This window comes from Carettochelys insculpta, chromosome 12, assembly GCF_033958435.1.
Source record: "Carettochelys insculpta isolate YL-2023 chromosome 12, ASM3395843v1, whole genome shotgun sequence".
Lineage (NCBI taxonomy): Eukaryota > Metazoa > Chordata > Testudines > Carettochelyidae > Carettochelys > Carettochelys insculpta.
In genome coordinates this window covers 26221444-26248286 of record NC_134148.1, presented here as the reverse complement: position 1 = coordinate 26248286, position 26843 = coordinate 26221444, and the positions used below count along the sequence as shown (strand labels likewise).

Sequence of the window (26843 nt, the reverse complement as noted above, 5' to 3'; positions counted from 1 at the left end):
CAGTAAGGATCCCTGAGCTTAACACAGATACCACAGGGATATTTACTCATGATTGAATTAGTCAAAACAAGTCTTCCACAATTTCTCAGAAAACAGACAATATTTTTTTTACACTGGCAAAAAGCAGGACCTTAAAAGTAGTACTAATAGAGTTTGTGAGCTGCACACATACTAATATTAAAAAAAACTGTTATTTGTCAATAGCTGCCCAATGTTTCTCTGAAAAATATTGTCCGTGTGAAAGAATTAAAAAGAAATTATTTTAACGTTAAACAATATCCATACAATTTAGAGAAAACAGAAAGGTTTAAAGCGAAAAAGCAAAGCATAGTGATAGAATAAAGTCACCTATAACCAGAATAAACCCAAAATACCACACAATTCTCGATAAATCAAACCTTGTGGCTTCGATTTGGTCCACAGTTTTTGAGGTAGTCCTGTATAGATGTTAGAACTTATATCTCTATTTGGTGGTTCCACTGCTTGAACATGCTGGCTTTTGGAAACTTCATCTTTAACATTCAACTTTTCATGTGAACCACCATTTGGGTCACTGTTTACTGCTGACTTTTGGTTGCTGGATGAGTGAGGTAGCTTCTTTTGGATAGTATTCTCAGAAGACTGTTCATCATGGGTGTCAGCTCTGCTGCTGCAGTTGTAATCATTAGTGTCATCATCATGAATAAAACCACAATTAATGTATCCTCCACTTTCAACACAAGGCAGGGTGAAAGCAAGGCAAGCAGAGCCAGAAGCAAGAGTGTAAGAGCACCTACTAATCACTTCAGGACATTCACAATCTACTTTGTTATACTTACCCACAAATGCACCAAATTCTACAATATTATCTCCTTCTGTAGCCTTAGACAAAATTGCTGCTTCATTACTTGCCGATGATTCCAGTGGACTTTTGCAATTTGGCTGGGATGGAGTGCTAACAAAAAGTTTAGCTGTTGGAGATGACAGACGTGGCATGCTGTTTGATGAGTTGCCTAATTTTTTATTTTTATTAATGGATTTTGAGATCTCTGCACCCTGTAATCTTTGTCGAAGTTCTGGAGGAGAAAAAGCACTTGGAAATAAGGCACTGCCTGAGGAACCTGCCTCTTGAAAGTTTAGCTCTTCCCCCTTGGGAACTGGAGTTAAATCCTGACCAATTGTCTTACACTGGAGATCTCTTTCATTGTGCATAGAAATGTTACAAAATAAAGCATTATTATTCTCAATGTCTCCTTGTGGAAATGAAGAACCAAACACATTTCCGATATTGTGTTTTTTCCACACTGAAGCTCTTAGAGGACCATCGTCAATCAGATTTTGTGCCAAATGTTTTGAAATGCTTAACTCCCGTGTAATTTCATTATGGACTTTGCTGGCTTCTGAAGCCTTTTGTGCAGTTAGTGTTTTTAGAGTATCCACAGTGAGAGCAGAAAGATCCTGTAGGTGGCCAATCTGAGAATCTAAAGAGTTCAATGACCGTTTGATGTAGTTGACTCGATCACCAACTTCTTTTATCTGAATGCACATTTGTTCAACCCTTAAAAAAAAATTCAGAAAGGTAAACTCCTTTGTTTTCAAATTGTAAAGAAACACTTCTGCTACACCTCTTTTCACCAGTTTGAGTTTTAAAGGTTTGGGGTGGCTTAGATTATTTCAGGGGACTGTTACAGAAAAGGAGATACTTGTACATAGACAGGCATGAAGAAACAAATACACAAATAAGTAACGGTACACTAGGTAATTTTCTAAACACCCATTCCAATACATCCGAGAAGACTGCTTTAAAGAGACTAAAAGTCTCAGTCTGCTATGCACTAGCAAGCGTCTGGAGCTCTTCTACAACCTGAAAGTATAGACCGTATAACAAACAAACAAACAAAACAAAACAATCTTGTAATAATTTCTATATAGACAAGAAAAAGTGTTGTGCAAAATAGTCCTAAATACTTTGCACAGGCACTGTACTTTTTCTAACAACAGGTTTAATAAATCAAAGTTTCCACAGTAAACTGACATCTGGCATCCACAGGACAGAGGGAGGTTGCCAGGTAATCAAATATTCTGTGTAATAAAGAGTAGCTCATACTGGGTGGGAGAGCAGAAGAGCCTGCCAGCTGCACTCACACACAGCATGGCGGGATGCAGGGCAGCACTGAGTGGCCTACCACCCTGCACCCCCACAAGGGGCAGGGCATTGCTCTTGTACTCTGTACACAAACCCCAGCTCTGACACCACTTCTCTGCTCAGCAGACACCGGGCAGCTGTGTGAAGATGCAGCATCAGAGCTGAGGTTGTGTGCAGAGCACGAGTCCAATGTCCCGCCCCTCGGGGAGGGCCAACCCACTCAGCTCTGCCCTGCATCCCTCCGTGCTGCGTTTGAGTGCAGCCAGCAGGCTCCCCTGCTCTCCCACCTGGTGTCCCCTACCCAGAGTTACTTGGCTGTGAGTTATGCCCATTATTTGAGAGTGCTGGTTACTCAAATACTGGTTAAACAGTTTACTGTATTTAAATTTAAGTTTCTACACAAATTTTCTACCTTTCAAACGTGACTCGAATTCTCTCTTCACTTCCAGAATGGAATTTATCATCTTTTTCATTAAAATACATCTCAACACACAACTCTTCAAAGTCATGAAGTTTCTTTTGGTCTTCTTCTGTTAGGAAGAGTTCTAAAGAAAGAGAAAGCAGCAATTCAGAAGATTAGATTTCAGTATTTGAAATATATCAGAGAGGAAGCCGTGTTAGTCTGTATCTTCAAGAACAACAAGAGGTCCTGTGGCACCTTATAGACTAACAGATATTTTGGAGCATAAGCTTGTGTGGGCAAAGACCCACTCAATAAGTAGCCACAATGATCGATGAGATGGGGTAAAAGAGGATGCTACCTAGTTCTTTAAAGCTGAGTAGAAAATGGGTTTTATCCATGGTTGGAAACATCAACCTTCAACAGGAGAAAAAGTTGATATCTGAACATTTTCAGCAAAAGCCAAACATTTTTTGGTTAGAAACCAAAAGTGTCAATTACTAAATTCTACTGAGGTTCCTTACAATAGTTTGAGTGCCTCATCTTGCCACTCCTTTCTTTTGGTTAGGCTTTCTGGGTAGGCTATGTATCTCCCATAATGCACCCTTGTTGCTGCTCTGACTAACTTACTGGCCACAGGGTACTGTGGTAAATTCACTTTTTGATTTTTGTGTTTTTATTTTTATAAAAAGTTGACATTTTCCAAGGAAAGCAGATATTGGCCATGGGAAAAAAAATACATATAACTGAAAATTCAATTTTCTGACAGAACACATTTGACAGGAAAAAAATAAGAATCCATCAACCCTAGCAAAAGACCAGAAAAGTAAAATGCTTTTGCAAGATTTATTTAAATTTAAATGAAACTGAAGCAGATGGCAGAAATACAGCAGTGTATAAAGTCAGTGTTTTTAAAAAGCAGTTTAAAAGAGGAAAGCTCAACCACTGTATACAAAGGAACTACGACTAGCAAAATGAAACAAGAGTATGAAAAGACAGTATATATATTTCTATATACATAAAATAAAACAATGAATGTAAATCATTAAACAGGGTGAGAAGGGGGGGGAAGACGGAACCCAATCAGAAAATCAGATGCATTGAACTAGGTAAAGGGACTATTTTATTTTACCGACACACCATGTTGTGCAAATAGGTAGCTTTTTTCTCCTAGCTGTCCACTACCTTAACATTCATTTTAAAAATAATGGGACTCTGGTACTCAATTTACCAACATAAACTCCAAGTGCTATAAACAGAAGGATTATTTTAATATGTATGGATAGAACTGAAGTCTAAGGCTTGGCTTAATATTTTACTGGTAATAGGACAGTAGAAATTAATTTCCAGATATCATAGTTGTGGGTCAATCTCATAAAACAAGATTTACAAACCAACTCTCATCATAAACATTTTAAAAAAGATTAAGGTATTAATTTTATCAAAATGCAAGAAAGTGCAACTACTTTAAATTAGATAAATGATAAACAAGTTAACTGCTTCAGTATTGATCAATTAAATACCCATGCAGTGTGCTCTGTGCACATTTTAATGAAGAGTAGCAATCAAAGAATTACCACCACTGTAACAACTTTAATCACAGAAAAACAAGTAACTGCTTGGATAACATTTGTTCTTACTTGGTCCATCTGAAGTCTTGTCTTTCTTTCTTGTTTTACATATACAACAAAATAAGGAAGCCATGTGACTAAGAATAATAAGAGGTGGAGGCAGAACCGGTTTTTCATGGTAGGCCATAATGAAATGATAGCGCTGATACTTCCATACGATGTTTGAAATTGCTTTTACTTGTAAATACACATTGCTAGAGAGGGGAAAATGTAGAAGTACTTTAACACAAAGATTTTAAAGTTAATTACTATCAGAAGCAATTTTACTGCCTGTTGAATTTTACAAAGGCATATATGCAGCAGAAATGTACAGATTATATATAACTATGTATTTTGACTTCACAAGAAACATTTCTTTTAATTGAGTTAAAAGTGCATCAGTGGAAGGCTATACCAATATGGCAAGAAGGAATGATACAGCAAAAGCTTTTTTCAACCAGCATATTGGGGGAACGGGGACTACCAATGAGTGAAAAATTCCAGATAATTATGAGGGAGGGAGTTTGGGCATGGGGTGCAGCATGAGAGGCTAGGAGCTGGGCTCCAGAAGTATGGGTGCAGGGAAGGGGTTGAGGCACTCACTTCAGCACTCCCTGGAAACAGCAACCGCCCTGCCACAAGCACTGGTTCCATACCTCTTGTTGGCTGGAAACCATGGACAACAGGAACTACATGAATAGTGCCTCTGGATGGTGGCAGCCCACAGAGCTACCTAACTGTGCCTCTGCCAGAAGCAGCAGGGAGGGACATGTTGCCACTTGTGGAGAGCTACCCAAGGGGAGTTCCACCCTGGATCCAGCATCTCAAAACCCTTTCTGTGCCCCACCTCCAGCCCTACACTCCTCCTGCACTCCACCCCATGCCCATTTCTTTGCCTAGGAGCACCAAAATCATGTCACTGCTTCCAGAGAGCCACGTGGAGTCAGGTAGGGAGCCAGCCAGTTATGCACCAACCACACTATATTATGGACTTCCTATGGAGACATTCCAATTTATAGAGCTTTCTGGTTGGTACAGGTCCAGATAATACAGTTTTGATTGTACTCCTTTCACACACAGATTCATTTGTGATAAACCACAATAGCAATTTGGCAGTAATTTCAGATTAAAAAGTCAGGAATGCTGTCTCTATAAATGAGAAATTTCTTCTCTCACATAAAAGCTTTATTTTTTAAATAAAAACTTTGTGCATGTACTTGTTTTAGTATTAAATCTTTGGAAGAACATCAGTCATCCTCTCCAAAGAAGAACTGTAAAACCAGAGAGTAGGATTTCTAGATGCACTGCTAAGGATAAAAACAAAAAGCAGTGAAGTAGCACCTTAAAGACTAACAAAATAATTTATTAGGTGAGCTTTCGTGGGACAGACCCACTTCTTCAGACCATAGCCAGACAGAATTGGGTCTGTCCCACGAAAGCACACCTAATAAATTATTCTGCTAGTCTTTAAAGTGCTACTTGACTGCTTTTTGTTTTGATAGTATATAGCACAGCTCCCTCTGTGTTCCTAAGGATAAATGTGTTTTGTTACATTGAAACCAGACTACAATTTTATCACTGTTTTAGAAGACTGTTTTTAATCTAATATTCTACATCCTTTGTCTCATAAATGCTAAAGTCTGAAGCAGTGCACAGAGCCAGTCAGGAAGCATGTTTAGCCTCTCGTCATTACAATCCCTCCCATTAATCCCTGTAATTTGTGCAATTCCAGCTGCATAAACATAATAAACTTGTAGTAATTACTGTAGTAAAAGCACAGTTTGAACCACCTAAAGCCTACTTCCCCTTGTATTTTAGCAAATACAATCTAATCTTATATCTTCAATTTGTATGATGCAATTCCTTGACAGGTATAAATAAAGCTCCATTTGTATGACTAAAAATACTGTCTGACCACTGAGATAATAATACCACTTTTCAGTATAAAAGTCTGCACTGTGTTCCTGAACTAATAAAATTCTTCTTAGCAAGGGATTCTATAAAGATAGATGAAAAAAGCCTGAAATCAAAGTGTAACAATGTATCAAAATTTTTTTTTTTAAATGTTAGGTATGCAGATTCAGATGTAAAGTTAGAAATGCAAAACTTGTGGAAATTTGTTTCCTCGTATAAGCATAAACTTGCAAAAATGACTTGTTACTGTGTTTCTAGAAAAGTACAGCAAGATGTTACTAATCTATATATATTATGCTTACAAAAACATGGTAGTCTTTTTCCACTTTCTAGTAACACAAGAACATACAACAGTGGTATCACTTCTTTGTATACCAGTAACAAAGCCTCAGCAAACTCAGTACATTTGGAAAACTAATGAATAAAACTGAACCAAGTGTATCAAGTTAAATTTAATGACTTCACAATTTACCATCTTTGCTTTTTATACTAATTTTACTTGCTAATTAAACTGTATTAATTTGCAACAGGCTCCCTCAATCCTGATCAGTGTTAAAGTAGGAAATTTAAAAGTGTATTAAACTAGGAATTAAAAACAAAACACTTGGACCTTTTATTTAGTATTGATCCTATTTTTTAAAACTATTACACAAGGCAGCTGCCCCAGCATAAGGTAAAAACAAGAATACAAGAAACTACATTAAACTATCCAAGTGGCTCTAAGGCACTTTCATGTTTGTACTTCACTGTGCCTATCAATTCATTGAAAGAACGATGAATTCCCTGTAACATGTTGTTACTCAAGTTATTAGTAACATAGATTTGCTTCATGCCTCTAGATCAGTGTTTCTTAAACTAAGAGACCCTAGAACACCAAACTATTTATTTATTTATTTATGTAGAACACCTATGAAGTTTTCTTTAAAAAAATTGTCAGACCTCAAAAAAAAAAACAAACACCAACATACACAGCAAAACCAAAATTGAGTAATTTAATCAGGTATCATAGCAATCAAGTAGTAACACTGTACCTGGTTTTAGTAACAGAAAATATAGACCATCAGCGTACTTTTCCAAACACTTGCAGCATACCAGCGAGTTGTTCACAGAACACCAGTGTTCCGTGGAACATAGTTTAAGAAACACTACTCTAGACAGCAGTACTACAAACTGTGCTCCCCTGTGCTTGCAAGGACAGCTGTGCCAGCAATGTTTGCCTGTGGGCAGAACAGAATGTTGTACCTCCTGGGATTCATTCAGGGGAGAGCAGGTTTAAAATTTCATTCAGGACTCCACAAGGTGTTCTGCCAGCTGAGGATCTCAGGCAGATATGCCAAATCCGGCCATCTCCCTCACTGGCTCCCCTGCCAGAACTATGTACTTTCTGAGTAAACTAGCTGGTTTCAGGCCTAACAGTGAGACCAAGATTGTGGAGATCTGGCACAGGTATACACTGTCTGGTTTGTAGTTTAAGCAAGGAGAAGGGGAGGAAGGGGAATCATTTCCCCTATTCCTTCTGATGGACAAGACCAAGTGGAAGTTCACCTGGGTCACATTTCATTTTTTCAAATTAAAATGGCTGAATTTTTAACTTTAGGGGGCTCATACACCAGACCATATTAAATTACTACTGATTGGAAGCAGGCTTACCAGTCATGGAGAACGCAAGTCTTCAGTTTTAATGTCCTGTGTACTATTACAAATTCTTTTTCAAATGGTTTTTAATGGATTAGAAAGACAAACAGAATATAATTTTAAACTTCTTGATAGCATTTCCTACCCAAACTCATTATTTACATTTTTTAAAGGACATTTGAACTTTAGAACAACATTCTGGATATGAAGTTATGCCAGTGGAGCATTAAATCCCAGAACTATTTTGTTTTGTTTAGTTTCTTTGTAGTAGGGAAAGGAGGTAGGGATGCCCTCAAATTCTCCCTTCCTTATCTTCCAAATACCTTGTTAAATTTAGCCTCCCTACAATTTTAGGCCATAAACAGCTCCCTTCAGAAAACACAGCATCAAGAGCAGACTGTATTTACACAGTGCTGAGGAATGATGGATCAACAGTAGGATCTGAAGAACATACATCCAACAAACAGCAGTACCTTCCACTGCCATCAGGCCCCCAACTATTTTCAGTTAGTTTATTCAAGTCAGAGATGTATTTATCATCAGATTAGCAATTATCTGAAAGTAACAATGTACTTACTTGAAAAATGCAATAAGGAGATTAACCATAATAATGTACTGTACAAAGAGGTAGACAGCTTGAAGAAATGGGGTCAGCCATGTTCCAGGTCCACATAGCTGGGAAGCTTGTGAATCATTTGCACATGCTTTGATGAGAAAACACAGACCATATTTTCTTTTAGAGAGAGGATTTTTAATACTTAGCAACAGATTCTGAAAGAATCACTCGGTAAAGATCGTACTGTAACTAGCATCTATCCTCTAAGTTGTTCTTTTAAAACAAATACAGTATCAAGAAGAACAGTTTTTAAACAGTTACAAGAGAGGAAGGCATCCTGTACTTACTAAATCATCTTTATAATTAAATAAAATGCTTTTCTTAGCTCACTACAACAAAAAATCTTGGCATGCTAGATGCATGGGAGAACTACCAGGAGTGGCACTAGGCTCAGCCTAAGGGGAAGACTCTTCCCCTTTTGGCTAAAAAAGGAACAAAAATTCTCATGCTAGATAACGTCTAAACCTTTTTCTTTCCAGCATAAGTAAGATAAAGTGTTCCCTATGTTTGGATACTTATGGCTTAAACATGTATACCTCAAGAAAAGAAGGTAATCCAGCACAACTAATGAAATTTGTGTTTCATGAACACACCTCAGCCCATGAGTGTTTTGGAGGAAAAAGTTAATCCTTGAGCGTTTTCACAAATTGTTCAAAAAACTGCAAGATCTTACCATCAATTTCATATGCATAAACTTCACCAAAAATCATCCAGTATGGATGAAACACAATATCTCTAGCAAGAGTCCAAGATGGTGCTTCATTAGGATACAGAATTGCCTTCCTCGGAACACCAAAACTAAGGAGTACAAGTGCCATAATGACTACAATATAGAACATGTTGGCCACCTGTTAGAAAAGGAAAAAAGCTGAAGTTAAGAAAACTCAAAAAGTCCACAAAATAAGCTATCGGAAGTATAATTTCAAAACAGCAATGTAATTATTTTATCTTTCCAATGTATTATATCTAACTCAGTATATTTAAATTGTTACACACACGTTTTTCCCTTTACTCAGAGCTTGTAAACTGAGAATACGTATTTATCATACTTAAACTGGAAAGAATAAAAAATAAAATTCAGTTTTGCAGCAGTTTGCCAAGCTATTTTAATTTTTTGTTTTTAGAGTATTAACCAGCACTGAAGAAAACCCAGCTTCTTTATAATTAAAGCAAGCTTTTATAGCAGTAATTTCTAGGTCAAGCTTAAGGGGTTTTGTGCATTTTGCAATTTTAAGCAGGTTTTTGACGGATATATAATTGGATTAGAGGGTTCAGCCAGCTAAAATTCAGCAGAAGACCTCAAATCTTTATCTTCAGCTTTCCTCTCACCAGTTATTGTATGCTCTTACAGCATGAGTGTGCTGATTTAGTGCACCTACCCAGCATTCGTTATGAATGTAATTGATGGGGTTGTCATCAATACCAATCATCTGCAAGAGTAACTTATAAATGATGTGATATAGTCTCCTTTAGTCCTCTTCCCTCCTATCCTGGCTGTGATGCTAAGGCACACCGTAGCCTTTGTCTCTATTTGCTTCCACTACTGCACGTCCCTTAAGAGGTGAAATGTGAACTAGACTGCCAATCAGGATGGGGCTCTAGGAAAAGATGTACATAAGGTACTTTAGAGTCTAAGCAACTGGCCCAGCCCTGGGAGTGTAGGGCAGCTGGAATGCAGCATCCCTGGCCCAGGAAGGTGTGACAGGGAAAGTCTGTGTCCAGTAAGCAAGACACAGAAGTCCAAGAAAGAGACTGTACTGAAGCCTACTGAAATCAAAGGAAGTCAATGAGCACAGAGGTCCATTATGGTGGGTCTCAAGTACACCACCCTGGTGTGTGTCCAGCAGAGGAGTTTTTAAAATCAGGGCTGTAGGACAAGACATCTAATTACGTGTCATTATCCATTACCATTTATCCCTTTCCAACTGTTTGGTGTGTAATACTCCTCCATGTTGAAGAAATGTGACCGGGAACATAATCAGGTTAAAAACAGAAAGCTAGCTAAACAAGCTAAGAATTCAATGGTGTTTCAAAATTCTCTAACACCTCAGTACAAAATTCCTAGGTCTTATGCACTATTAGCTCCTAAAACAGGAAACTGAAGATATTAAATCAAGTTAAACATAAATGTTAAGAGAAACTGCCCAGTGATAGCTCATTAGAATAATTTAAATCTTTTTGATTCCATAAATAAATTGAATATCTGTTTAAGAAGATCAGTAAGGCAGTTAAAGCAGAGATGCCCACTCTGGGGCTGTCTCTACATGGGCACAAATCTTCGAAATAGCCATATTTCGAAGATTACTAATGAGGCGCTGAATTGAATCAGCGCCTCATTAGCATTAGGACGCTTCTGGGCGCAGCGCTTCGAAAGCACCGCTTTCGAAAGCACGCGGCTTGGCGCGGCTACACAGTGGGTCCTTTTTGAAACGACCTGCACCTTTCGAAATCCCCCGTGTAGCCACGCTGAGCTGCGCGCTTTTGAAAGTGGCACTTTCGAAGTGCTGCAGCCAGAAGCGTCCTAATGCTAATGAGGCGCTGAATATTCAAATCCCTTTAAGGGAATTTTGAAAGGTGCAGGTCCTTTTGAAAAGGACCCCCATGTAGCTGTGCCGAGCTGCGCGCTTACGAAAGCAACGCTTTCAAAGCAACGCAGCTGGAAGCATCCTAATGCTAATGAGGAGCTGAATATTCAATTCAGTGCCTCATTAGTAATCTTCGAAATGGCCATTAGTATGGCTATTTCAAAGATTTGTGCCTGTGTAGACACACCCTTCAAGTCAAAACCACCTTGCCCTTCCTATATTGATAAGTGCATGGGAAGTTTTGGTGTGGAAAAAGAATTACTGCATTAAACAGTGTAGGGACAGAATATACAGACTTCCAAGAAACTCCCCCAAAATAAAAGTAAGCTTATCCCAACTCTACTAAAGAAGAGAAGCTACACAGAAGGACAATGCTGCCTTTTCTTCGGTTCAAATCTCCAACATATATATGTACAAGTGATTTAGGAGCTGGGCAGAGCAGGAATTTAAAAGTACTCTCCAGTTTCCACATCTTCTTCAGTTCCAAAAAGTGTTTGTGAGAGAAGAGCAATGATGACAGCCTATTCAAAAAATGTATCTTCTACGTATCAGAAAGACAGATATAGCCATTAACCAAATATTTGGGAAGCTGCTCTCACCAGTTACTGTTCTGAAGATTCACAAACAGAAAGTATACCTTAATTTACATTTATTCATTTAAATTATTGATTCATGGAAAATTACCTCAGTATAATGTAGCCCAGAACTTACCATTTTGCCAATCATCATGACATAAGGGCCAGCCTGCTGATTTACAGCTAGAAAATCCAGTAATCGCACATACCAAAATATAATATTTAGACAGTATGTTATTCTTCCAGAAACAAAAACATAATTTTCTCTGTAAGTATTGTCATCAAAGTTCCCTTTTGCTCCAAATCTTAGTGCAAACCCAATGAAGAAAGTAACAATGGCAATTGTGTCACTGACATTGAAGTAATCACTGAACCACACTTTAATCTTCTGGTTAATTTTCCCAGCCTCTGACATAAAGATCTACATTAAACGGAGAGACAAAAAAAAAAAATCAGGTACCTGCATGTGTGTCAGATCAAGACCAATGAGAAATCTGAGCATTTCATGAGTAAACAAAATCATCAATATATTTGAGCAGGCTTCAGTATTAAACCGATAAACTCCAATATCAGAATATTTAAAGGTGTTGCTTTTTAGACATGCATATGTAATTACTATAATTATATGTAAAGCCATAATTTCACAATAAACATATCAGTCTGACAGTTAACTGGTCTCGTGTGTGTAATTTTATTGAATCTGTGCACATTTTTTGAAAATCTCAGCTCTAAAGTTATCACTTGCAGAACAAATATGTTTCAGGACAAAGGCTGAAAGACCATTTATTTTCATATTTTTAATGGCACTTCTGCATGATTGCATCCAAATCCATTAGCCTTTTTTGAGTGATAAGAGATTTGATTAATAAAGGAAATGGTCATAATGTCTTTAAAAGGATAAATTAGCTTAAAATGCAGATGCTAATATATGCACTATAGCATTTTTAATCTGCATTATTTTATCTTCTGATAAATAGCCTTTGAAGCATACTACTATACTTGACATTAGTGAAGTAATTTAGATCACAACTGAGATTACAAACATACCTCACGAATCTTCTCAATGGCTGATGTAAAAATATAAGCTATAACAATCCATTCTTGAACAGATGGTACTTCTTCCATTTTTACAAGGACCACATATGTGTAAAGCATCAGAAATCCTAAGTATGCCAACTAAGGAAAAGCAAGTAAGCAAAAACTGTTAACTTTATATAGTTACACAATTTTCAGGTGGGTTTGGATTATTTTTAATAACTGGTATAGTGTGCATTAAAAAGAGTAAGTGGAACAACAGTACTTGCTTACAGGGATAAGGATAGTAAATGACAAGAAATGGGAAAAAAATGTATTGGCTTATGTATTCCTCAAGATCAGAAGAAAAAAGTAACAAAAATCCAGAACATTGGACATTAAACAAAGACTTCAGACAATTATGTGTAATTCATTTTAGATAATTGATTGATTATTGTAGTACATTACTTGTTACATAAAGGAAATGGTCACAATGTCTTTGAATGAACAGATTATGTAATTTTTTGCTAAACTGGATGAGGCAACATAATACACCAAAATAAAAGAAATCACTCTGACTTACCTTGCAGGAGGACAAAGCATCAGGACAAAATCGGGTAAAGTGCATACACAGTGTGCATGATATATTTTGCAGATTGAGCATGCACTAGCCATCTTCTAAGACTCCAGTGATTCTCATTTATTAGGAAGATAATTTCAGACAGACAAGAGCATTTAAAAGGGTGATATTTATAACAGCTGTATATTGGCCAAAGAACCAGCCATAAAACAGGAACTACTTGTGAAAAGAGTTAAGTGTAAGTCATTCTATTATGCAGCTTGTCATCAAAAACTTACCGTATTAAACCAGAATTTCACAATCGGCGCATGATAAAATGAATAAAACTTCCGTGTTATTGGAAGTCGCTTAGGTTTTGTTGGCATCTCCATGTCATGTTTTCCATCAGTACTGTCCAAGATCCTTACTTCTTTAAAAACTTCCTAACATAAAAAAAGAGACCATGAACTTATGCACAGAAATACTTACTTGTTCTTTGGGCTTGTGTTTATTAGTTTTATGTTACCATAGGTATCTCTTCCGCTGTGTTCTGGAAATTGTTTTCACTGTCTTCCATTGTCATCTGGTGTGCATCTTGAGACTGTGGAATATGGGACATTTCTGCCTTGGTTTTATATTCCAGCATTAATATGGCAGGGGGTAGTAAGATGCTCAGTATCACCTATAAGAATTGAAGATGAATACTTTAAAAGTACACTTTAATTTAACTTCAGCATAATAAAAAATCAAACTTATTGGTACACAGACTGCCTCCCGTAAAAATATATTTTTATAGTCGAATGTTCTTGTCCAATAGTTAGTAGGAAAAAAATGTGTAGGGGGGAAAGATTTTTTTTTTTTTAATTTATGCATGTAATTCATAGGCCAAGTGTGAGCATATAAAATTGTTCCATTAAATTCTTCAAAAAAATTTCAGTGGATTCCAAAACTAAATATTACTGAACATAATGCATATCAAGATTAAATAAGAGCGCTACATCTCAACTGAGTTTATAGGTCATTTCTTCTTAACCTAATTTTGGCAAGAACATAACTGTAGTCTAAAGACAAGGCATGTTCAACTAAACATGGGGTCAGTTTTTGTAGTCATGGTTGAAAAATCATGATGTTTGAAATATGTATTAAAAAGTACTAGATAAAATAGCTTTTTGTTAAAGTTAGTCCATTATGAGGCAAGAGGTAAACAGATAAGTTGACATGTAAAATTTTAGTAGGTCACATAGCAGATGAAGCTTAACCATTTTGTTTGAAATGCGCTCTTTCAATGTGTGCTTTCCACTCCGTTATGCTCCAAATAATGGAGTACATTTTCAGCATGGTGTCCATAATAGACACGTGCTCTTGTTAATTAGAATTACATAACTTGTTTTGGTGTACTGTTCTGAAAATTTACAACAACTGATCCTGAAGATTTACATGCCACTGTTTCACAGTATGCATCTCCACTTGTTCAGCTTAGGCCTCCGAAATGAAAACAAAAGCTTACTTCTACATCAAATTTTACCTACTGCCTGTAGAAGGCAGAAGCACATGAAATCATTCTTACAGTGGATTTTCTGTATGTTAATTTTTTCACCACTATATTTTTAGTAGTGGATTAGTATTCAGTGATCTACATATGCCTCTGATTAAGGGCTACTTGCCTGTTTTCTGCCTTCTACATTTCTGTACCTTATTTAAAAAGATAATAAAGCATCAAAAGAAGAGTTTATAACAACATGTCCAGACTTGATTAAGTTAAAAAATTATAGTAGAATTGTTTCACAACACTCAACATTGTTTCACAAATAAGGGTTACAGTGATTGAGACTTGTACACAACATGCTTTTCTTCCACTTCAGCATAAATGCAATTAATAAGAATGGCAGGCAAAATTTACATTAACAGTTCACTGTAAAGATGTTTACCTTGTACCATGAATTCTTCCTCATGTTCAGTCTTCCCATCCACATATCAGATAACAACATCTGCGTACAAGTATGAGCCACGAATGGGCGGAGTCTTGAAGACACTGCTAGCTTAAGACAGGTTGAATTACTCCAGTTTTTCAGCTCATAGGTTAATAACTTCATAGCCATGGTTTCATCTTGTCGGAAGGACTGTTCTAGTAGTTCAACTGCAAGTTGTCCAAACTCACTAGAACATTGGGAAAAAAAAAAACCACAAGATAAAGGCTTGTCAATTTTAGATGGACTATGCTGAGCAATATTAGAATTTTGATCTGCCCTGTCATCTGCAAGGTGTGCTTTCATTATATACTACACACAAATTCATGCACAGCACGTAAGGATTTTCTTAAACCATATGTGGCCTTCATATGTAATGCAATATAAAACTTTTGGGTAAAGGAACTTTGTCAAGGTGCATAAAGTTTTTTTTAATACAAAACATCAAGTTCACCAACAGCAATACAAATAATATGACGACACACATCTTGTCTTAGGACACAATCTAGTAACTTTGAGAAGATCCTTTTTCTTCAGTCATGCTAAGTAAGCAAGCAGCAGAAAGAGGAAAGATGTTTTCTATTGATGCCTACTTTACTAGTGTTATAAGAAAGCTTTATAGAACTGATTTAACAAGATGGAAAGTAGATTACTTGGAGTACTGTTTCAATTCTTCTGAGGTATCATCAACCAGATCACTTTGTTTTGCCTCATATGCCATTGAACGATACAACTTGCAGGCAACTAAGGCTTTAGCCATAGATTCTTCACCATGCTGCCAGAAGAAGAGCGCCATTTTCTGTCTCTTCATTAAGACTGCCCAAAGGAGAAGCTCATTAAGAGGATAAGGAAAGCGTTTAGTTTCAGGATCATCAATGTCTACAACTTCATCTTTGGTTCTTTTCTTTTTTCCTTCTTCTGCTGTTGCATCAATCTTCACAAAACAATGGAAAAAGAAAATTATATTTTAGAAGTATTATTGACAGTGATAGATCACCAATCATCATTTCCATCTGCATAACAGATTTATAAATATCAGCAGGGTTTTCCTTTAACGCACAGGTTAAATCTTCCTAATTCATGCTTACATTCAGGACAAATTGCTCAGACATTCTGCAAATTATTGGACACAGATAACTGTTTTTTACTAGCCTAGAGCAAACTCCTGATTACCTTACTAATGCAGGTACAGTAAATTCTTCTGTATCTGGCATTCTACGATCAGGAACTCCCAAATAACCGGCATTTTAACCATAAGTAAATTTTAGTTACATTTTCCCTGAGTATGGCATAGTGAAAGTAAATACAAATAAATATAGCACACACAGTATAAGTTGAAAGTGTACAATACTAATGCTGTTGGTAAATAAAGTACTCTGCATTTTTTTTTTGGTTTCTTAATAATTAATCTTCTTTTTCTTTACTGTTATGCATTGCTAGTTATACCTCTCTATAATCCAGAATATTTTTATATATGGCAACCTTCCGGTCCTGGGGCTGCTGGTTATGAAAGAGTTTACTGTAATTTCAGTGGGTCATATTCATCCCTAGTGTAACTGAGTTCAGTGATGTTACACCAAGGAAGAGTTTTTCAACCTTGAATATCACCGTTAATAAATATTTAAAATAGAATAAATGCATCATTTTATATACACCTCACATTATGCTTAGAATTTTACAGGCAAGTATGAAGTCAGAGCACCCGTTGAATATATTTTGCCACTAACTTCAATGAGGCCAGAACTGAACTCCAGATTCTTACCGTGAAGAATTTACAATTTAAAAAATGATCAAGTCTTATGACACACCAACATACCTTTGGCTTGTAAGGCTGTGCAGTTTTGATGAAATGATTATGTCGCGTTTTCTCTTTTTTATCTGCCCTGTTACTAAAAGGCTCATGGCTTTTACGCAGCTGAGGAGTATTACTTGAAGGATTACGCCCAGACCGCTGGAATTTAAAAATGTTAAATGCTGATTTTAAATTTATTAATGCATTTGAATAAAAACCATTATACGAGACAGCTGTACTAAGCCAAATGTACGACTGCTTAACTGAAAAACATGTAACTGAAATGATTATCATTTATTATAAAATTTGATTTCCACAATAGCTAAAAGCCAGAAATAGTAGGCTATTTTTCATATAATTAACTTTAAACCCACAGCTAGTCCCTTTGTCTTTAATGGATCCAATCCTGTAACAAAAGACATACAAAACAAGTTTATAATCTTTCCAAGCAGTCAAGTATTGTTTGAACTTAGACATTTTAAAAACAGGTTTCCATAAAATGTAAAGCATTTTAAGTATTTTCTCATTATTAAACTCTACATACCCGACTGTTCCCACTGAGACTGTTGTATATAACTCTAAAGCGTTTTCGTGTATAGGTGCATCTGTAGGTTCCCCCCATCAAATATTCGATAACAAGCCCTACATCGATCAGGTTGATTTTGTATCCTGGAGGAAGGTTTCCCTAGAAATATGAAACTACTTTTAGCTTTGCAGATGTATAACAATATGGTCAAACTTATTTACAGCACTTCCACAAGTGTGTCAATTCTAGAACAAGTTAAGAAATTCATGGTAAACGCCTGTTTCAGTTTTAATATATGAACTATTTAAAAGCCTGTTTACTCTATCCTTTCTACCTTGCTACCCTATTTGCTCTATCCTTTTTTTGCCAAAAGGGTCCAAATGGCAGCATAGTTCATTTACTTCAATAACCCTTTGAATGGTGAGTGAACCTCACATATTTACTGTGTCTAGAATCCATTTATATTCCTCATAATACTCAGCAGTTTCCTTCTTGCATACAAAGTTCCACTAACATTTGCTTTGTTTTGTTTTGGTTTGGGAGGTGGTAAAAGATGATGTTGGGGATACATATGGGTGATGGCATCTTTTCTGCCCCTCTGTGCCTTGGAATGGATGATTCCTCAAGTGCTACTGTAGTCTCTCCTTCACTTGGCAGGCTGTGAACAAGGATGGGATACAAATACTTCACGTACTAATCTAGTCAAGATTTTACCCTACCTAATTAGAAACCCCATTCTCGGTCCTCCTGTTCTCCCATCACTGCATTGGTTCTGCAGCCTACTGAGTCTAGAATTGCCAGATATTACACAAGGAAAAAACAAGGATGAGTAGGACGTGCCCCCAAAAAAATCAGTGCCTTTATCTTACTAATATACGAGGTCACAAGCCCTGCATTTATGCTTCATGATGGATGCCAAGTGTGTTGACCAGCAAGGGCCAAGATATATTTCAAATGAGAATCCAGTAGGTAAGTTTAGACTATGAAAGACCCTCATGTCACAGTGAAACATATATGAACGTCAACGGGAGTTTGGGCTGACAACAGATCAATTCTCATGGTCACCCCAAGAGTTACCCAGTTCAAAATGGGGAAGCTAACAATCCAGACTGTAGACTGTAATCAAAGCCCTTTGTAAGGACTAAATCTGTCACTTGCAAGACAACTTTCCTGTTGCAATTCCACCTCTGCCCCACTGTTTGAGACATTGGGCTAGGCCTGAGAGTACTGCCGTTAAATAACAAGGGACTGTAAACAGCCAAATGCAGCATTAACAAATATTTATCCTGTCATCACAACATTCACATCACCTGTCTGTAAGTGATGCACACTGCCACTGTAACATGCTTCAAGATAGTCTGTGGCAGAGTAGTTTGGAACACTCACATGCCAAACATAGATACGTCACTTATTTAGTCAAACTCCTCAGTTGCAGCTTTGTTTACATCTACTAGTACCTGTGTTGTAATTCAGGTGGGTGGTTTCCAGACTGCAAATGTTTATAAGCCAGCAAATGTTAAGTGGGGCTAACAAGTTCTGCCAAGATTAGCACACCCATGTGTCTAAGTAGGGGATTTCAACTGTCACTCTCATGACTGGGGATACCCAGCACCAGTCACTAATGAAGACGGCATCTAAACAACCATCTTGTCCTTATTCATGATGCAAAGCAGGAAGGTCAGATGGTCTCATCAATAATTTTCTGATTTGACCTGGGTGTTATCTGTGGAAAGTCACTTCTAATCTGTATCATGTCTATTCTTAAAAGACTTCCCACTTACCCAGCACAAACCCTCCATTATTCACATCAACACAGACAATCCCAGCCATCAGATCCTTTAATTCCAGGAAGACAGACTGGAAAGAATCCACAGATGCTCTGGGTAAAAAGCGTTATCTCCATACCATCACACATCACCCTGGCTAATAAAGCTCAATTCCAAAAACACATCTTTAAAGCTGTCTGCACAGGGTGACTATCTGTCTCATAAAAGGCATCTCTACTTATTTTTTGTAAGGGACTAACTGTCCTGTATTTAGTCCCTCCCCCGCTGACCTTTCCCTCCAGCAACCGCTGGTGGGAGTCACTTTCCCGAGCCTCACATAAGTGGGGGAAGCGTGAGTGGCTGCTGCATCCCTGCCACTTCACCAGGGTGGGCTGGAGCCTGCTGCTTCCCTGTGGCTTCTTGGTGGGTGGCTCCTGGGGCAGGCCGGCATCTGCTGCTTCCCCAGGCTCCAGGGCAGGCTGGCGGCTGCTGCCTCCTTCCTGCCTCCCTGGGGCTTGATGGAGCCAGGAGAAGCCACCCATCCCCCCCATATCTCCCTATCCGATATTTGGGCACAACAGGAAGAAATTATTTGGAATTTAAATATCACTTGCTCAAATTAGAAACAGGAATTTGATTTGTCATCTTGGCACAGATTAGCAGCCAGTAGCCCTAAATTCACCCACTTGTCATAACAAACCAAGCTAGCAGCTATCTGGTGTATTTGTCAAGCCACCAAGAAGCACATCAGACAACAAGCCCATGACAAATATGATCACTTCCATCAAGTAACACCATTTGGCAACACAGAGCCATCCAGAGTTACGGAGTTGGACAAAATTCTGATATTAGGAGCAGCACTGCTGATGGCTATGACAATATATTGCCAGAGCTACTGAAGCACCTCTGTATTCATATTCATTAGTGGTTGGTGCAGATCTTTCATGCAAATGATGGTGAATGTTAAAAGTCACTGCTTTCTGAAACTGGGAAAAGACTCACATAACACTGCAAGCTATTTAATGTTACTTCTGTTGTCTGTAACATACATGGAGCTGGAATGTCTTATTTTTCAGTGCAGCTCTCCAGAACTGGAGTCAATAGACAGCTCTGAATAAGCAGGTTTGGGGGAGGCAGGAAGGGCAACAGAGGGCAAACACTTGTGACCAAGTGCTAGCTTTCGCTGAAAACAGTTTTAAAAAAAAAAGAAGATGGGAGTTGTATTTCTGGGTAAACAACATTGTTGATCTTCTAACGCGTGGCAGATGTTTCCAGGTGTATATGGAAGACATATGGTTTCTCTTTTCCATGCACTAACAGTCTATTCAAAGGTTCTTTGCTGGCCCCAATGTTTTTCAACCTGTACAACAAGCCACCATCCATTTATCAAATCCTGCAAGTTCACATACCAGATGGCATTTGTCCAAGCCATTTATAGAACTTGTACATGCCTTACATGCTGATTTAATTAAGATAGCCAAACTTAAGATAACCAAATTAAGATAGAAAGAAGGGTGCTTTCGAAAGCGGGGTTTCCTTTTGAAGGCTGTTTTGGCTTTCAAGATCAGCTCTTCCAGATTGAGATCTTATGCAAGTATGCAAATGAGGCTTGAGATACTTATATCTTCACCTCATTTGCATGTCTGATCAGCTGCATTTGCATGCCCCTTCCAAAAGAGAGGGGCAGTGTTGTCATAGCCTAAATGATTCACTGCATTGCCTATTCCCAGCTTCTGGCAAAACAGAGGCGAGGAATACCATCCCTGCCCACCCTGGCTAATAGCCATCAATGGACCTATTTTCCATATGTGACCACGGCTGTTTTCAGTTATGTTCCATCTTAACAAAACCAGAGCAAAGAACTTAATATCTTTTCCAATGGACAACTTAGATCACAAATCCCACCCAATCTATTCTACAGAACCATACACAGGCCTCTCACATATATCTTAACCACCTGAGCAGTATTGTGTCTAATTGAGGAAGCATAATAACCAATTAAACAAATGATCTGGTACACCACATGGAGTAATTGTTAAAACTCTCCAATTATTTGGTTCAGCCTCCTTTTACTCTATAGCAGAATACAATGCTCTGGTCTAGCTGAACTGTCTCATTTCAAGTTGGCTGACATCCAACTATGCTCAACTACTTGTATTGCAACTGGGAAGATTTGACTCAAAATCAGTACTATGGGTCCCTGTGTTAAGCAAAGTCACTCTCCCACACACTCATAATGAGCACGCTATGCTCAGAATGGTTAAGATATGGACAAATCAGAGGCCACAACTATACATAGACTCATTTGACCACCCAAAAACACATTGGTTGTTAAGACACCAGTTGAAGGCCCACTTGTTCCATCTATATTTTTCTGTGACACTAATGTGGCACAAAGAACAGTGTGCAACCGAAATCAAAAAGCCATCTCCATGCCTCTCATAGGCTCTTCCAAACAGACTTCAGAAGGCATTGGTCAATGTGCAGTCTGGATTTCATACCTGGGGCCCAAAGGAGGATCCCACATGCAGCTGTAGTCAAAGACAGACAACATCACACATCACCAATGACTGACATCTGACCAGTTCTGATGATGGTCTAAGGATTTTACACTTCACTGATAAAGTTGCTGCAGACTGCATTGGCAAGCTCCACATCTGACAAAAACAAAGGGACCGCTGCCTAACAGAACATGTGCTTTGGACTTATTTTACAACATGTCCAATCTACAGTGACACTGCATGCAGAACTCTGAGATCAATGGAGTTATTCCCAAAGATTTTAGAAGAGTAGGCACTATAAATGATGCACCAAAAAAAGAATTTATTGTTGTAATTCAAATCTCAGAGAAGAAAAATTGCACTTTAAAATTACTTCATACCACAGGTAATAGTCTAGGAGCCATTAGTCTTCTTTTCCACAAAACTCTCTGAAGATGGCACTTGCTGCAAATGGAAACTGACTGTTATAGTTTGTAGTACCAATACCTTCTCTTTTGAGAATGGAATCTTTCAGAAGGAAAACTAATCCTGTTTAACCTTCCTCTTTCATAAGACTCAAAACTCTTCTAAATAAGGAGATGGCTGAAGAAGGTAGCTGACAAGAATGACCCTCATTCATTTATCTTTGCATATAGTTCCAGAATACCATTTTAGCTACTATTGCTGCTGTAATGGCAGCAGTACAGTCTTAATACAACAATGACATAGCCAAAGGCCTGTGAATACAGAGTTTTGATTGGAAAAAAGTTTTATTATCCCACTGATTTTTACTTGAACACTTTTTAAAATTTTACTCTTGATCTTTAATTATAGGTACATACCACTGATTTTTACTTGAACACTTTTTAAAATTTTATTCTTGATCTTTAATTATAGGTACATATCTATATCACCTTATCACCACAGAACATCCTTCCAAAATGGTTGAGAGAACACTTTCAGTATGGCCATATTATCATGTACTTCTCAGAATGAAATTCTCCAATCCCACCTAGGTGGAAGATATGCTCTTTCAAAATCTGGCTTTAAGATTACCACTGGATAAACGCGGATATTAAAATAAAGCTAACAACAGTCTTAAGACTTAATTTGCTAGTATAAAATCTTATTTCACACTTGTCTCAGACAAATTTAAAGCATACCTGTTTAACATCCCGAAGAAGGTGCAAGAGTGTTGGGTTAGTTGGGCCTTGTTTCTTTACACACACACACACACACACACAAAGAAAACACAGAATTTTGGACAGTTAAATTATGTGTGCTCTTTAACATAAGTTTTTTTGACATGAGAACATGGAAGTAAAAACACTGATATTTGCAAACTGACCTTCATGAAGGAAGTTTCTCTCTAAACTGCTAGCAACCATCAGATACAAATATTCTACCATCTCAGAATACTATGTGCTAAGCGTTCCCCCTTTCTTTCTGGTTTTCCTTTTTTACTTTTGTAATCCTGAGAGCAGACTGTTTTTTATTTTAAAGTCCCAAAATTAAAGTTACCAGGTCAATGCATTGTAGCTCATCTAACACCACAGAACGGACCACCACTAATCAATGTATGGATTCTTGTAAAATTTTAGGTATAATTTAACTTTAAAAAGAATTAAACCACAAAAATCAATTGCATTCAAATTTACCGAATTTAAAAGTGAAAATAATTGGGTAAATAATTTGTCATGTGGTTAGTTATCAAGTGAAAAAAGTTTTTACTTTGATACAAGTGTCTCAATTTCCCAAACTTTTATGTAGCATTACTGTTAAAATATTTGCCATGCTCTGTACAAGTGGCTGTATATCAGCAGTGCATAAAATTATCCCTGTTGAATTCACTTAAAAAGTATGAAATGCTATATATTAAATACCTAAAACACTTTTAAAAATATCTACCCATCAGCCATTTATTTATATATGGAAATACTATATCGCAACTTTTCCTTTTAGAGTTTTATAAAGATAAATACTGTTCACACTTTACAGATGAGGAAACTGGGTACAGACAAACTCATTTGTCCAAAAATGAAACTGTCTGTGCCCCAAAAAATTATTTACAGAATGAAAAACAGAACCTACTGTCCTACTCTTAACTCTCAAACAGAACAGAAAACTTTCTGTACTTTCCAAAATGCGGGGGGCGGGGGGGATGTATATTCCACTATATTCCTTGAAAGATCCAAAAGTAACTGTCACATAGTCACCACAGTGTTTGTAAAAATACTCAGAAGATGTAAAAATCACATTTATGCTTTTTAGCAGTTAAATACTGTTTCTTTCATTAGGTAGTTGTCCTCAATGAATGCCTCATCTTGGGTCACAGAGACTCCAGCTTGCAACTTTGATAACAAGTGAGCTTCAAGGCTTTTTACACTGATTAGTTGTCAAATGCTGACAATGTTCTTATCTCCTTCAGTGCATGCCTGGAACTTCAGTTATTTTATAATGGATTATCACAAAAATATATTGTTATCAGTTGCACCTACTGTTCTGTATGTTCATCTAGTATTTAAACATATTAAATATATTTAAATATATGGAATAAGTGCCCAGGAAAACAATGTTACTTGGTAAACTTTAAAAATAAGTAAGTATACAAATGAGTTCCCAAAATTATTTTTACAATTTCTTCTAATGATAAGTTTACAGGTGTGACTTTATAAACTAAATACAGTATATAAAATACTCTCGATTGTCATTAACTTACTGTGTTGTAAAGCTCTTCCAGCCTGGGAATTGTAAGGAATTTGTGCATGCTTACTCCATGTTCAATAAGAAGTTTCACAAATGCAACTCGATCCATCACAAGAGCATCTAACATAGCTTGTTCCAGTGATCCAACCTGAAAAAGGGTGTGGGTGGAGGGTGAAAAAGAAGAGGGTGGTAAACTAATTACTTAATCAAAGACTACTACTGAGGTAAATGTACCTCTGCTTACCTAGAAGAACTAAATTAAAACGTTTTCATTTATATACAGCAATAAGGTAAGCAAGGAAATAGTGAAAGAGTATTTAACAATTTTTAACAAGTTGGTTCAAAAAACAAAACAAACAAGGTCAGAACTGCCATTAGTTCCAACAATGTCACTGTGTTTTAACTGCAAAAGTATTGTAAGGTTATTTTATTAATGGAAAAAGGAGAATCAAAATCTGAACCTTAGTACCCAAACCAAATTTACAGGATACAGACAACAACAACAACAAAAAAAAAAGATGTTGCAGTTTAAAACCCTATGATGTTTCTTCCAACTGACAGCAATAATAATCTTTTCCAATAGCTTCTTTTTAAAGAACTTCAAAAGATTATCTAATATGAAAGCAGAAAAAGCCAGTGAGTTGAAGTATCTTTAGATGTTACACTTCCTGATACAAGAGTTAAAAATCAGTACAAAAGATTAAAGTTTACCCGTGGTTACTTGGAACACTTAACATACAAAAAAACAAATCCAATAATTTTACACAAGTTCTTAAGCAGAGCCAAGTATCCCAGCAGCTAATGTCCAGAAACTGCTCTCCTAAAAAGGGTCAGTATTACACTATTTCTACAGAATTAAAAGGATGATTTTTTGCAACAAGTTAGCTTCTGTCCTGTAAAATACCACTATGCTTAATCTAGAAAACTTACATACCAGCCACTGTTGTCCATAAACGAAAACATGATTTTTAGCAATATCAACTCTGTCCCATGCCAGTGTAAGGACAAGCTGGTCAAATGCAGAAGCATTTGTACCTAAATCAAAGAAAAAGAACATATTTACAATTTATAAAATTATTGTTAATAAAATTAATTGTTATTTCACAAGTTTTTCACATTGTAAGGGGGATACTACATATTAAGACACCCTAAAAACTATTTCAAACAAATATTTTTGTCCCCAGAACTGAGACAGATATAAAATATATATTTTTATTACTTACAACCATATATCTATGTCTTAGGTAAGTTGTACAAAATTATTACAATAAACTCTTATCTCTGGCATTGTCATCCGGAACTCACAAATAACCAGCATTTTAAACCATAAATAAATTTTAGGTACGTTTTCCACAAGTACAGTACAGTGAAAGTCAATATAAATAAATACAGCAAATATAGTATAAGTCTACAGTGTACACTACTACTGTTGAAGTACTATACATACATTTTTGTTTTTCTTAACATCTAATCTTGCTTTTGTTACGTGTTATGCATTGCTAGTTTTACCTCCCTATTATCCAGAATATTTGTCAACCTCCCGATCCCTGGGCTGCTGGATATGAAAGAATTTAATGTACCCACTTTGGAAAAAACAAACAAAAAAAGCATGAATATTACTGTACTATATCAACTCTTTACATTTTCCCTCATATCTCTCGTGTACAACTTTAGAATTATTAAACATCCTTAAATTTAAAACCTCACCTTTCAGCAGTGCTGTAAGTATTGCAACATCAATATCTTGATGTTCATCTGACCCAATATGGAATACGGTAATCTGTTTTTTAGAAAACAGCACAGTACTGAAATAAGTATTCCATTTCACTTTTAAAAACAGTATATCTCCTCTGTATTTTGTAGCACAAGAGTTAAGTTTTTAACCATAAAAAACATACAACCATAAAAAACATACAACTCTAAAAGGCTGTTTGAGTTTATGAAGACTTTATTAGCTCATATGTTTAAATACTGGCACAGGGATTAGAATTTAGAGTATGGGCTGCTACTACTTGCACTGATTAACACACAAAAACAAAAAACAAAACCAGTTGTAGATATAGACTTAGATCCATCTTTATCAGTAAAGCAGTTTTGAAATGACTGCTGCAGAAGCAAAATGCCTAAATCCCACTGACTTCAATATTACTTATTGTTTGTACTTAAAATTAAGAATAGGGAATATTTTCCTAAAGTCATAGCCATTAAGGCTAACCTTTTTACCATAATACTGATTAACAACAACAAAAAAAAACCTTTCAGTTTTTGAACCTCTATGAAGCAATAATATAGTACTTTAATTACATCTTCCTGGGTACATTTCATATTATAAATCTGCAGCAGCCAATTCCCAATAATCCAACAGATTTGCAGTGCTGTTGTAGTTTGGACAAGGGGGTGAGGTAATATCTTCTATTACACCAATTTGTGTAACCTAAAGAAAAACTACCAGCTTATGTTGAGCTCTACTACAGGTCTGGTTACAAAAATGTTGGTTATGAGATATGATCACATAAGCAGAATCACTTGACAAAAGGTAAGAAAAATTAATGAGATAATTGAACTTTGACTTT

General features: G+C 36.8%; 1 protein-coding gene across 3 annotated transcripts in view; it reads right to left on the bottom strand.

Moving 5' to 3' along the window:
* TRPM7 (transient receptor potential cation channel subfamily M member 7) overlaps positions 1 to 26843 on the bottom strand; it is a 96834-nt gene that overhangs the window by 28695 nt on the left and 41296 nt on the right. For 2 of the 3 annotated variants that reach the window (XR_012647188.1, XM_075007053.1), the window contains exons 10-26: positions 25978 to 26050; positions 25205 to 25305; positions 24284 to 24418; positions 22728 to 22781; positions 17337 to 17477; positions 16817 to 16951; positions 15654 to 15934; positions 14962 to 15190; positions 13560 to 13715; positions 13333 to 13476; positions 12508 to 12636; positions 11597 to 11881; positions 8974 to 9148; positions 8262 to 8388; positions 4166 to 4350; positions 2538 to 2670; positions 399 to 1537 (exon numbers count right to left, since the gene is read on the bottom strand). Coding sequence is in view for 2 of the 3 variants with exons in the window: in XM_075007053.1 (XP_074863154.1) it covers positions 399 to 1537; positions 2538 to 2670; positions 4166 to 4350; positions 8262 to 8388; positions 8974 to 9148; positions 11597 to 11881; positions 12508 to 12636; positions 13333 to 13476; positions 13560 to 13715; positions 14962 to 15190; positions 15654 to 15934; positions 16817 to 16951; positions 17337 to 17477; positions 22728 to 22781; positions 24284 to 24418; positions 25205 to 25305; positions 25978 to 26050 (3622 nt within the window). In the remaining variant the exon portion in view is untranslated. The remainder of the gene's footprint in view (positions 1 to 398; positions 1538 to 2537; positions 2671 to 4165; positions 4351 to 8261; positions 8389 to 8973; positions 9149 to 11596; positions 11882 to 12507; positions 12637 to 13332; positions 13477 to 13559; positions 13716 to 14961; positions 15191 to 15653; positions 15935 to 16816; positions 16952 to 17336; positions 17478 to 22727; positions 22782 to 24283; positions 24419 to 25204; positions 25306 to 25977; positions 26051 to 26843) is intronic. The other variant, XM_075007054.1, reaches the window with a different exon arrangement.